Raw genomic sequence first — 14,470 nt, 5'->3', positions numbered from 1 at the left:
TTTGTTTACTATTATGCAAATTAACCTTTATCTTCCTGGGTGGCAAAATCCTTCAGGTAGATGGTAGATGACACCCTCGAAGTATTAATTAGTCTTGAGTACTACTCCGGAGTGAAAATACGTGTTAAACCTATATTACTTGAATGTGCTGAAGTTTAAAAAAAAACTAATTCAACTCCACAAGAAGTTATTTCCAACGGAATCAGCTTTCTTCTCTCTATGTATGGAGCGCCTAAAAAAACTACGTGCTTAGATAAGTTTCGATATGCATGTTTCTTTAAAAATACTCGAAATATAAAACAAGTGCAATTATCTTATCTTCCTCCAACCTCAGCGGCTGCTCATCAACATCTTTTTCGGGTATACATATTACCAAGTTCAAGTGTGGCTTGGTTATCAGCTAGATCCAAAAGACTGGGGATGGAAATTAGTCGACAGTTCATTAGAACCAATTCAAACTTTACTCCCACCTGCGCCGGAAAAACACAATTTTTGCAACTGTAAAAAGGGATGTAGCGCTAAATGTGGTTGCAAAAAAGTTGAACTGTTTTGTTCGGTAGCATGCACTAATTGCCAAAACCGGTCGTGCTCCAATGTTGAATCACCAACAATTGTGGATTCATTTGATTCTATCGAGGAGCCATGCGATGTGTCATTATTGGGGCAATTTACTTGCACCCAGGATGAACAAGAAGAAAAAGAACAAGCAGAAGAAGAACTAGAAGGTGAAAAAGAAGAACAAGGAGAAGAGGAAGCAGAAGTATTAGAAAATTATGAACCAGCTGGATAAATTTTCCTTTTTTTTTAATTTATACAGCTTTTTATAACTTTTATCATTTTTAAACCTTGTCAATATCAATTATTCAATAGCTTCAAATTAAACAGAATTATAACAGATCCGTGGAATAGACCTACTGGGAAAACCACGTTAAAAAAGGCGCTAAGTACACTACCTCAAAGGTGGTGTGGAAACGTGTGCGCATATTATGACGATTACAACTTTTTGAATCGCTGTATCTCAAAAACGGTGGCTCTTAGAAAAAAAGTAATAAGACATTTTTTACAGATAATTTTATAGATAATTATCTACATTTTTTGTTAGAACTAATTTTATGATAAAACTTACCGTTTCGCTGAAAATTCCTAAAAACTATATTTGGTGACCTTTGACCCCTCGTAAATTTTTTAGCTCGGGTCGGATTTATGAGGACTTTTTAGATTTCATTTATGATGGTATTTTGAACAATCCTGCCAATTTTCAGCTTGATGGTAATTTTTGTAACCTCGGATGTGTAAGTTGACCGGACTATAATACATTAAATTTGTTTCTTAATTTTGATAATGACACCGTGATTATGGCAAGCTCTGCTGAACAACTCTGACAACTATTAAACGAGACAAGCAGATTTTGTGAAAAATATGGAGTAAAAGTGAATATAAAAAAGTCTAAAAATATGATAATATCAAAGAAAACAAATATAAAAACATACACTTGGATGATGTACCGATAGAAAGGGTTGATAAATACAAATCTGGGCCATTCAATGAATATACGACTCTCTTGGATTATCCCGACAACGGATATTTTACTGTGCAAAATATGAAGAACAAAAGTAAATTGAAAATTACATTGTTGTTTATTGGAATAATTATTAGAGCCATTTACTTTCGTACTTCTTACGTTGCACAGTAAAATATTCGTTGTCGAGATAATCCAAGAGAGTCGTATATTCGTTGAATGACCCATGTATATGGGAACCTGGATTTCAGAATATAATAATCAAACAACAGAAATAAGGGCCAGGATAGAAATAGCAACAAATGCATTTATTTATTTATTTATTAGACGGGAAACCCCCATTACAAAAAATAATAGTATATTTTTGATTAAAGTATATATCAAGACTAGTCTAAATAGCATCCTATTAAGAAAAGCTTAAAAGATCCATATAGGTACTTATATATACACATACAAAATTAACAAAAATTTACTTAAATAATAAATCCATTAGGTACGTAAGTTATCACTATAGTTGATTTTTTAACCAAGAGGAGTAAACTAAAAAGACAGATTCACACCCAAGAAAGTTACTAGAAAAGTCACCAAATTCATCTTCTTTTTCCGTTGATCATATCAGGTTTCGATGATAATACATACATATTATATTAACACATCGCTAAAGAGTTCTAAAAACAACTGTTTTTATATAAAAGTAGACTAAAAATCTAAAAATTAAAGGAATACTGCAGAAAACACAAAAAATCGCAGATATAACTTAATTAACCTATAAAATGACAGAAGTGCCAAAATTTCTTAAATGTCATTAGTGTCAAAATTTCATAACAGTGGAGTAAACTTGCCTGCGATTGGACCAATTAGAAACAAGCATTACGGCGCGGTAAATTTGAATCACTCCTCTTGGTTAAAAAACAAACTATAGTAAACTGGTTCATATGTAATAGCAATATAACATTAAAATATTTCCAAAAGAGTTCTCTTAAATGACTGCAAAGAGTTATTAAACACATCCAATCTATCTTCTCTCAAAAACTCTAGGGATCGATTCATGAATGAGTGTCTACCATAATTTGTTGGATGAAAGCCAATAAAAAATAAGTTATTTTGTCGAAGCATTCTCTGTGGAACAGCAAGTTTGATTTGTGAAAGAATTTCTGGACATGATATAATTCCATTCAATAGTTTGAAAGCAAAGCAAATATCAAACATGATTCTTCTCCTCTTCAATGTATCCGGTTTAAGATACTTTAAAATATGAAAATAGTTGTGGTCAGAACTCATATTCAGATTGAACATAAAATTATAATATCGTAGAAATTTATGTTGCACACTCTCCAGTAATGACTTATACACATTATACTGAGGAGACCAGATAATTGACCCATATTCAAGCTGTGATCTGATCAACCCAACACATACTTCTTCACTGCCTCCAAAGATAACCCTTTACAATGTCTTAGTGTAAAACCTAACATCCTGTTCGCTTTTACTGTTAATCTATCTATATGATCACTAAAATTCAGTTTGGAGTCAGACCCAAGTCTTTAGCTACCTCATTTATTTTAAGATTTTGCCCATTTACAGAATAAAATGATGGTATTCTATTTTTTTCTTATGAAATTAAATCTGAAAGTATTTATCAATATTAAGATCTAAGAGATTTTGTTCACACCACTGAGAAAGACTATCCAGATCTTTTTGTAGTAAACTAATGTCAAGTTCATTACGTACAGTTAAAAATAATTTGAGATCATCAGCAAACATCAGAAAGTCACAATACTTCAAGACCTTTTTGAGGTCATTAACAAACAGGTTAAATAACAAAGGAGAGCAGTGCCCCCCTGAGGAACCCCTGAACATACCTCAATCACTCTAGATATAAAGTTACCGATTTTAATTACTAGCCTTCTATCGCTCAAAAAACTAAGCAACCATTCCAGCAATCTATCAGAGAAACCTATATTTCTTAGCTTCTCAACCAATAATAAGTGATTGACCTTATCAAATGCCTTGGAGAAGTCAGTTTACACAGCCTCAACTTGATACCCCCTCTCCAAGACATCCAACAACTTACTATTGTATATAAGCAAGTTGGTCATTGTGGAATGACCTCCTCTAAAACCATGCTGTTCATTAATAATGATCTGTTTGCAATGCCAGTTCAAATAACTATACATGAAACTATCAAACAATTTTGGGATAGATGATTGTATGGATACACTACGATAGTTTTTAACATCATTTCTGGAGCCTGTTTTAAATATAGGTAGGAGAGATATAACTTTCTTTCCAGATATGAGGAAAAAATCCAGTAGATAGAGACAAATAAAACAGTTTACACAATGGCTGAGATAATGAATATTTGCACTGTTTTAAAACAAGATTTGGAATGCCATCAGCACCAATCATTAGCTTATTAGGAAGAGTCCCTAACTTTTCGGAAACCTCAGATACACATATCACAGGACAATCTATGTTAATTTGGCTATAAGATTTTTCAGGACGCATTGCCTTTGCATTTGTAAAAATGAAAACAATTCTCTGCAATAAATACCTTAGATTAGAATTGAGAAGAAAGAATATGAAATAATAAACACAATAAAAATAAAAAAGTTACAATATCTGGGACACGTACTGAGGGGACAGTGATGTGAGAGCTAAGATTGAGACTACAGGGAAAGATAAGAGGAGGAAGGAGTATAGGAAGGAGAGTATCATGGTCGAAAATTTTAAGGGACTAGTTTAAATGCAATTCAATAGAACTGCGGTAGATAGAGTAAAGATAATGATGATGATATCTCTAACTTCAGGTTACGAGACGGCACTTACAGAAGAAAAGTGTGTAATTGTTCATATTATACCAACGAGTATGACATTAACTCAGATGTTTGGGGGTTTAAAACATAATGATGTTGCAATTAGGTATTTGATGCAAATTTTTTGGGGGACACAGAAGAAGCCTCCACGAGATCAATAGTGCCACATCAACTACAAAACAGTAAACACTATTGACGGCGTCCCCTGGAAACGTCTACTAGTAGACGGCTGATCCTTCCAACACCGGACCAAACCAAACCAAATCAGATGGCAAACATCAAGCCACAACGGTTCTTCTCAGAGCCAACACTGACGGTAGCGAGCATAAATATCGAGGGCATTAATACAGCAAAACAAGACATATTATCAGAATTCTGCAAAAACACTAAATGTGAGGTATTTTGCATCCAGGAAACCCACAGAGACCTAACTGCAGCGAGACCGAAAATCTCAGGTATGAAACTCTTTGCGGAGATACCACACAATAAGCATGGGAGCGCGATATTTGTGAGAAGTCAAACCATAGTCTCATCTGTGGGAACAACAAATGTAAACGGTATAGCGGTAATAACCAATGAGATCGGAAAATGCACAATAACCTCGGTATACAAGCCCCCAAACGAGCCTTTTATATTTTCACTCCCAACTAACTTCCAATCACAACCGAATCAGCTTATACTGGGAGACTTTAACAGTCACAGTTTACTCTGGGGCTATGCAAATTCGGATGCGAATGGAGACGCAGTAGAAGCATGGGCTGAAACGAGTGGCCTCGCGCTAATCCATGATCCTAAACTTCTACCATATTTTCAGAGCAAAGTTTGGAAAAGGGGATACATATAACCCGGATATCTGTTTCTCAAGTAATAACCTCGAAGACCGATGTACCAAAGTAGTATATCGGCCCATACCCAAAACTTAGCATATACCAATTGGTATAAACATCTTTCCAATTGTCAGACCTCAAACTATTCCATTCAGAAGGAGATTTAACTTCAAAAAGGCAAACTGGCAAAAGTATATAGACATACTATATACTGAGCTGCTACGTCTTGAGCCAAAAGTAGAGAACTACGAAAAATTTGTAGAAGTAATAAAAAATGTGTCTAGAAAAGCTATACCCAGAGGATGTAGGCAACAATATGTTCCCGGGATGTCCAGCGAGTCCAAAGAACTAATGAGAGCATACGAAACCCTCTATTCCACTGACCCTTTTAGCCAAGAAACGGTTGACTGCGGAGCAGTCCTATTCCAACAGCTGAGTCAAGCCAGAAAGGAAAAGTGGATTGAAACCCTGGAAAAAATGGACATGACACATAGTAGCAAAATAGCATGGAACCTTGTAAAAAAACTTAGCGGTACCCCAAAAGAACATAAACCACCTTGCAAGGTTACAGCAAACCAAGTTGCTACTCAACTCCTTATGAATGGAAGAACTAAGAACACATATAAAGACCCATATACTAGAAGAGGATTGAATCAGGAGACAAACCACCTTTGAACTCCTTTTACACTAAAAGAACTCCACGACCGACGGTATGAACAGGTTAAAAAACGGGAAAGCTGCAGGTGTGGATGATATATGCAGTGAACAAATAAAGCATCTAGGCCAAGGAGCAAAAAACTGGATCTTTGCAACTTTACAACACGTGCTTCAAAGACTGCAAAATTCCAAAATCATGGAGAAAATCTAAAGTGATAGCCTTGTTAAAACCAGGAAAGGACCCAGAAAATCCCAGTAGCTACAGACCTACTTCGCTGTTGTGTCACTTTTCCAAACTATATGAGAGGCTCATCCTCGTCAGAATAGAAAAAAATGTCGACAAGCACCTCATCCCACAACAAGGAGGATGCAGACCCGGCAAATCTTGCACCGGTCAAGTCCTCGCACTAACAGAACACATTGAAGAGGGCTTTGAATAAAAACCTATAACAGGGGCTGCTTTCGTAGATTTGACAGCAGCCTATGACACAGTAAGGCACAAAACATTGCTCCGCAAATTAGACCACACGCTCAATGACCACCATCTGGGTAAGGTCGTATATTCCTTACTGCAAAACAGACGTTTTTTCGTTGTGCTGGAGGGCAAAGTAAGTAGGTGGAGAGCCCAAAAGAACGGCCTCCCACAGGGAAGTGTTTTAGCTTTTCAATATATATACAAACGACCAACCTACGCCGACTGAAACCAAGCATTTCCTCTATGCTGACGATCTCGCAATATGTGCTCAAGGAAATGGCTTTGAAGAAGTGGAGGAGAGGGTCGAAACTACCTTAAAAACAATAATAGAGTACTATCTGCAAAATTCCCTGAGACCCAATCCCTCTAAAACACAAGTCTGCGCCTTCCACCTTCGCGCAAAGGAAGCCAAGCGAAAACTCCAAATTGTGTGGAATTGTGGAATGGTAATATACTAGAGCACACAGACCAACCAACAATACATCTTGGAGTAACTCTGGACCGGTCCCTTACCTACATACAACATTGCATAAAAACGAGAGGGAAAGTAACAACTAGGAACAGTATACTCAGAAAGCTAATGAGAAGTAAATGGGGTGCCTGTCCTGGCGTCTTAAGAACAACGGCACAGGCACTGTGTTTCTCAACTGCTGAATATGCGTGGCCCGTTTGGGGCAGATCTACCCACGCTAAACAAGTCAATATTGCGCTAAATGAAACATGCAGGATAGTAACGGGGTACATGAAACCAACACCACTCTCAAGCTTATATAAAGCAGCGGGTTTTGCAGAACCCTCAACGCGCAGAGGCGTTGCAGAGCACATAGAGAAAATTAAACAGATTGCGGACGAGCGGCATGCCCTATACAAAGCTCGAACACCACTAAAGCGACTAAAATCCAGGAAACGCTTCCTTGGAACAGTGCAGGATGAACCGCCTGAGTATTTTCCTCTTCCTCAGGTTCAATGGACCGGCCAGTCTTTAGACTTTAAAACTTGGAAAACTATGAATAGGATAAGAACGGGGGCCGCTCCAGTGAAATCAAACATGGTAAAATGGGGGAAAATAGACCAAGATGATGTGAACTGTGACTTTGGAGAAACGCAGAATATGGAACATCTTTTTACATGCAGAAACTGTCCTTATCGGTGTACCCTCGAAGATTTGTGTCTCGCCAACGAACATGGAACCGATACTGGGCCGAAATTTTATAAATGTCCGGACACGATAAAGTAAAGTAGATGCAAATTTTGTCGAAAAAAATACCTTTCCCCTAAAATCAAAACTTGCTTAAAATAAAAAAAATCTTTCTTCATGAAATCATAAAATAAACCAAATCATTTGGGAATAAAAAAAAGAAGACAAAAGTTAAATATTGAATAGATGATTCAGCGTTAATATAATAGAATAGGTTTTATTTTCATGTCTAGCCTTACGTTACATTACTCTCATATCCATTACCTATTTTGTATTGTATTAAAGTCGCTACAAAAGGCAACTTAGAATGTAAAATGTCCCTGTGTAGCACACTAAAAAGTATACCTACTGGTGAATTTAATGCTTAAATCTGTAATGTGGTCTTTTTAAACACTCATATATTTATTATTATAGTAAACAGTACAGAGTACCCAATGGCGAAATTGACCAAGCAATCCACAGCCATTAACAAAATATTATACTTATATTTTTGCTTACCCAGTCTTATTATTTTATCAATATTGCTTGGGCCCTTTGGTGTTGTCTCTGGTGTAACACATGGATTTTGTATAGAATCTTTATAAATATCTTGCACATATCTCAGTACAGCAACACCATCACCCCAAGAATGTTCAAAATTTACTGCAGCATGTCCATCTTTGCTAACTTGGAGAGAAAACGATTTATCGAACCATCTAAAACGAACATAAAATATGTACAGTACTAATGTGAGTTAGTTTTATTATAATATTTACAAAATGTTAACAACATAAAAAGTCAAAAATGAATAACCATTTTCAATTTCGTTGCAAAACGAAAATACAGCCGCATCATATTCTAGTCCAATCAGAGAGTGCAGCAAGCACCTCTACCGGTTACGAAACTTATTAGTCTCTCATCAGGAGGCACATATGCTGCTCTCTCTGATTCAAACAAAACAAACCCCGGTGTGCAGTCACGGATTGCAACGAACGAAATGGCATAGATGCCCTAGCGCCAACTGCTAGCAAAAGACTAAGTTTTCACTCTAATGGCATATAAAGCAACACAATGTTACTCTACATCCCACCAGACTGAAAACAATGGGAACCTTCTCTGGTTACACCTCCGAGGCTTCTACAATTTGCAAGCCATATGGATGCTGAAACTAACGAAGATGAGGGAATTTTACCATTTATAATTCACGTCCCATCTGCTCAGCGCGGTAAAGTTCCAACGAGAATGGTTCCCTTCGTACTCCAATCAGAGTAAACATGTAAATCAAAAATGAATAACCATTTTCAATTTCGTTGCAAAACGAAAATACAGCCGCATCATATTCTAGTCCAATCAGAGAGTGCAGCAAGCACCTCTACGGGTTTCGAAACTTATTAGTCTCTCATCAGGAGGCACATATGCTGCTCTCTCTGATTCAAACAAAACAAACCCCGGCGTGCAGTCACGGATTGCAACGAACGAAATGGCATAGATGACCTAGCGGCAACTGCTAGCAAAAGATTAAGTTTTCACTCTAATGGTATATAAAGCAACACAATGTTACTCTACATCCCATCAGACTGAAAACAATGGCAACCTTCTCTGGTTACACCTCCGAGGCTTCTACAATTTGCAAGCCATATGGATGCTGAGACTAAGGAAGATGAGGGAATTTTACAATTTATAATTCACGTCCCATCTGCTCAGCGCGGTAAAGTTCCAACGAGAATGGTTCCCTTCGTACTCCAATCAGAGTAAACATGTAAATCAAAAATGAATAACCATTTTCAATTTCGTTGCAAAACGAAAATACAGCCGCATCATATTCTAGTCCAATCAGAGAGTGCAGCAAGCACCTCTACGGGTTTCGAAACTTATTAGTCTCTCATCAGGAGGCACATATGCTGCTCTCTCTGATTCAAACAAAACAAACCCCGGTGTGCAGTCACGGATTGCAACGAACGAAATGGCATAGATGCCCTAGCGCCAACTGCTAGCAAAAGACTAAGTTTTCACTCTAATGGTATATAAAGCAACACAATGTTACTCTACATCCCACCAGACTGAAAACAATGGGAACCTTCTCTGGTTACACCTCCGAGGCTTCTACAATTTGCAAGCCATATGGATGCTGAAACTAACGAAGATGAGGGAATTTTACCATTTATAATTCACGTCCCATCTGCTCAGCGCGGTAAAGTTCCAACGAGAATGGTTCCCTTCGTACTCCAATCAGAGTAAACATGTAAATCAAAAATGAATAACCATTTTCAATTTCGTTGCAAAACGAAAATACAGCCGCATCATATTCTAGTCCAATCAGAGAGTGCAGCAAGCACCTCTACCTGTTTCGAAACTTATTAGTCTCTCATCAGGAGGCACATATGCTGCTCTCTCTCTGATTCAAACAAAACAAACCCCGGCGTGCAGTCACGGATTGCAAAGAACGAAATGGCATAGATGACCTAGCGGCAACTGCTAGCAAAAGATTAAGTTTTCACTCTAATGGTATATAAAGCAACACAATGTTACTCTACATCCCATCAGACTGAAAACAATGGGAACCTTCTCTGGTTACACCTCCGAGGCTTCTACAATTTGCAAGCCATATGGATGCTGAGACTAAGGAAGATGAGGGAATTTTACAATTTATAATTCACGTCCCATCTGCTCAGCGCGGTAAAGTTCCAACGAGAATGGTTCCCTTCGTACTCCAATCAGAGTAAACATGTAAATTAAAAATGAATAACCATTTTCAATTTCGTTGCAAAACGAAAATACAGCCGCATCATATCCTAGTCCAATCAGAGAGTGCAGCAAGCACCTCTACCGGTTACGAAACTTATTAGTCTCTCATCAGGAGGCACATATGCTGCTCTCTCTGATTCAAACAAAACAAACCCCGGTGTGCAGTCACGGATTGCAACGAACGAAATGGCATAGATGCCCTAGCGGCAACTGCTAGCAAAAGACTAAGTTTTCACTCTAATGGTATATAAAGCAACACAATGTTACTCTACACCCCACCAGACTGAAATGAGAGATGTGCCTCCTGATGAGAGACTAATAAGTTTGAGTAGAGGTGCTTGCTGCACTCTCTGATTGGACTAGAATATGATGCGGCTATATTTTCGTTTTGCAACGAAATTGAAAATGGTTATTCATTTTTGATTTACATGTTTACTCTGATTGGAGTACGAAGGGAACCATTCTCGTTGGAACTTTACCGCGCTGAGCAGATGGGACCTGAATTATAAATTGTAAAATTCCCTCATCTTCCTTAGTCTCAGCATCCGTATGGTTTGCAAATTGTAGAAGCCTCGGAGGTGTAACTAGAGAAGGTTCCCATTGTTTTCAGTCTGGTGGGATGTAGAGTAACATTGTGTTGCTTTATATACCATTACGGTGAAAACTTAGTCTTTTAACATAAAAAGTGTTTAAAATATGAACTATGATAAAAACAGATTAAAAAAAAATAATATTATAATATTAAAATGTATTATAATACTAATATATGTTATAATAATAATACAGTAGACTCCCTCTATAACGAGAAGTGAAATGGCGGACTAATTACCTCGTTATATCAGATAACAATAATATTGAAATGTTTTGATGTCTCTTACGTAGTTTATTAGGTGTTGATGGTCGACCTCAACAATGAGACTTCGCCATCGTAAATTTCCTACAATATCCAATATCGATAAACAGGAAGAAGTTTATTACAGACGGCGGAGTTTATTACAGCACTGGTCTCGATAATAACACAGATGTTGGGCATTTCTATATACAGGAAGTTGGGGTATTTATTTATAGCCATTACTGCGCTCAAAACAGGTAAAGAAACATATTCTTCGATTTCATTTTTCCTCGTTATAACCAAATATGCCTCATTAGGAATATAGGGTTATAGTTCCATAGGAATTTCATGGGACACCTAATGTACCTCGTTATAAGCGAAACCTCGTAATATATATATATTGTTATATTTCTATTTGATATGAAAATTAAATTTTGATAATTATAAACAGAATTCAATTTAATATAAAATATTTTCAATTTTCTCAACCACGGGCATATAAATTTAAAACAACCTGTATACAACAAATTGTTATATGTAATTTTAAGAAGTGATTAGAATAAGCGTACGAAACTCGGAACAATGTGCTTAGAATAAACAAAGTGAATGACGCGTACCATTATCGTTTCTTCGCGGAAGGTCGATCATTAGCCTATGCTAAATAAAACTCAGTGAAATAGATGATAGTTCATTATCGTTTTTCGCGGAAGGTTTCGATCATTAGCCTATGCTAAATAAGACTCATTTGAAAGAGAGAATAGGTCATTAAAATTTGTAAATAGTTAGAAAGTATTTTAGAATGGGAATTAAATATTTTCTTTTGAAATCCATTAAGCATATTTAGAAAGATTAAAAATTGGTTTTGAGGAATATTACGAATGAGAGTTGGTGGTGGAAGATTGATTTGTGAATTTGGAAGGGATATTTAGAAAGTAGGGGAATGAATGACAAAGTGAGATCAGAATGTTTTGAGCTGTCGAGAAGTGAAGTCGAGTAGTAGACGGTAGTGTTCGAGGAGTGAGAAAGCCGGTGTAGTTCCGTGAGTGTGGAGTATCTATCGTGGAACGAGAAGTAGGCCAGGTCGAGAGTAAAAGAACCTCCTTGAGCCCAGAGTGTCCCGGTAGCTGATAGCAGTTTCGAAAAAGGTAGAACACAGCATCACGACAAAAGCAGGAACGAGAGCTATTCGAGCTAGTTTTTCAAAGGAGAACATCACTGGAAGCCAGGACGAGGTTTGATCGCAGCCAAGGATAGCAGGAAAGGGTCTTGTGTGAGGACATTTTCAGTTCACCAGGAAAAGGTCAGTCTCATTTGTTTGGACATGAATGTATGGGTTTTTCGTATTAAATTCCATATAAAAAATTGAATAACATAATCAATAATATCAGAAAAGCTTCATCAAACTTAAATAGAGTTGTTCCTAATAACTCCTAATAGTTAAATGTTAATAAAAACTTTCAATTGAAAACCAAAAGGAAATAAGATTCCCATTTGTAAATGTTATGTTTAAGAATAATAAGAAATAGCAAATATTAAGCATTGATTGCCTTTTAAATAAAATAAAAAATATTTTGATTATAATTGTAACCCATATGTGTATTTTTTTTACTCTTTTCTTTTCTATCCCGATTAGGAACCATTAAGAAATATTTAGAAGCCACGGAAGTAAATAATTAATTTATAATTCGCCCTGAGATTGAAAACATATTGATATATGATCTGGTTAATTAATTAGATTAGTATTAATACATTGATTAAATTAAGTAACATATAAGAATATTATCTCATATCAATAATCAAGATCACATCAACTGTCGTCCAACGTGGAAAGCATTGAAAAATATTTCTAGTGGCAAATTTGAAGGATAGAAAGAGTAAAGCCGGTATTTGAAAATTTATATGCCTGTGGTAAAAAGTGAGATACTTACATTGGATAACATAAAATTTTAGATCTCTTTAGGTACAAATTTTGCATAACTGAATATTTTAATTTTACGATATTTACATTTGATATATTTATTGACAATTTATAATATTTGGGTGAGAAAAAGTCGTTTTGGGTAACATACTATTAAAATTTCACATTTGGCGGGGATAGTACTTCTTGAAAACAAATGTCTGTGACAAGAAGCCAAAGCAAAGACAACAAAAAACAAAAAGAACATTCAGATCAAGAGGAAAATTCAGACCAAGAAGATATCTTAAACACAACAATCATGGAAACAGGAAAAAAAGAATTGTCAGAATTAGAAAAGATATTACAACTTATGCAACTCCAGTCACAAAAAATGGATGAAGCAAAACGAACAATGGATAAAAATCAGGAAGAAACATCAAAGAAAATGGATGAAACACAACAAAAATTGGATCAAAAAATGGATGAAACATCAAAGAAAATGGATAAAGTGGATAAAAAAATGGATGAAACACAACAAAAAATGGATGAAACACAACAAAAAATGGATGAAACACAACAAAAATTGGATCAAAAAATGGATGAGACACAACAAAAAATGAAACAAGCAATAGAAGAGAACAACAAGAAAATGGAGGAACGCATAGAAAAGTATGAAGTGAAAATTAAAGATCACATGCAACAACAAGAGACAGAGATTAAAGAAATCAAAAGCAAAATAAATGAGATAACGAATTGCCAGAAAAAAGAAATGGAAAGTTTGGAAAACAAGTTGCAAAACGCTATTCAAGCAGACATAGAAGAAGTGGAAAGAAAGATTGCAGAAATCAATACTCAACAAAATGTCGGAGAAAGAAGAGAAATGGTTATACATAGCACAGATGACGTGAAGATAAGGTTTGGCGGGGATGTAAGAAGATTACACCCAGTGCCGTTCATAAATAGCCTGAAAAAGAAAATACAACACATCGGAAATTTCGATACAGCAAAAGAAACTATCAGAAACCATCTCAAATATGAAGCAAGCCTATGGTTCGATAGTAAAGAAGAAGAATTCGGCAATTGGCAACAATTTGAACAAAAATTTTTGAATTATTTCTGGGGAAAGGTCCAACAATTGGAAATTAACAAGGAATTGCAAAATGGGAAATACAATGATAGGATGGGTGTATCAGAAAGGACATATGCTTTGCAAATTTACAATAATGCAAAACATTTACAATATAATTACTCATCGGAACAATTAGTCGAACTGATTGCAAGACATTTCGAGGAAACGCTGGAAGACCATATCACATTGCAAAATTACAAAGACATAGATAGTTTATGCCAATTCCTACAAATAAGAGAATCACGTCTAAGAGAAAGAAAATCAAGAAGGTCGCGAGAAGATTACAGGCCCCGAGAAACACAAGATTACAGAGATAGAAATCAAAATAGGAGGGACTATACAAGACGAGATTTTAATCCCAGAAGGGAAAACGAAAATAGAGACAACGGAAGAGGA

The 14,470-nt window shown here is 36.2% G+C and overlaps 1 protein-coding gene across 1 annotated transcript in view; it reads right to left on the bottom strand.

The window, feature by feature from the left end:
* LOC114337383 (carnitine O-palmitoyltransferase 2, mitochondrial) overlaps positions 1–14,470 on the bottom strand; it is a 74,425-nt gene that overhangs the window by 33,717 nt on the left and 26,238 nt on the right. The window contains exon 2 of the mRNA XM_050663165.1: positions 7,991–8,187. Within this exon, the coding sequence (XP_050519122.1) occupies positions 7,991–8,187 (197 nt within the window). The remainder of the gene's footprint in view (positions 1–7,990; positions 8,188–14,470) is intronic.

Source organism: Diabrotica virgifera, chromosome 10, assembly GCF_917563875.1.
Source record: "Diabrotica virgifera virgifera chromosome 10, PGI_DIABVI_V3a".
Classification (NCBI taxonomy): Eukaryota; Metazoa; Arthropoda; class Insecta; order Coleoptera; family Chrysomelidae; genus Diabrotica; species Diabrotica virgifera.
This window is presented reverse-complemented; position numbering and strand designations above follow the sequence as displayed.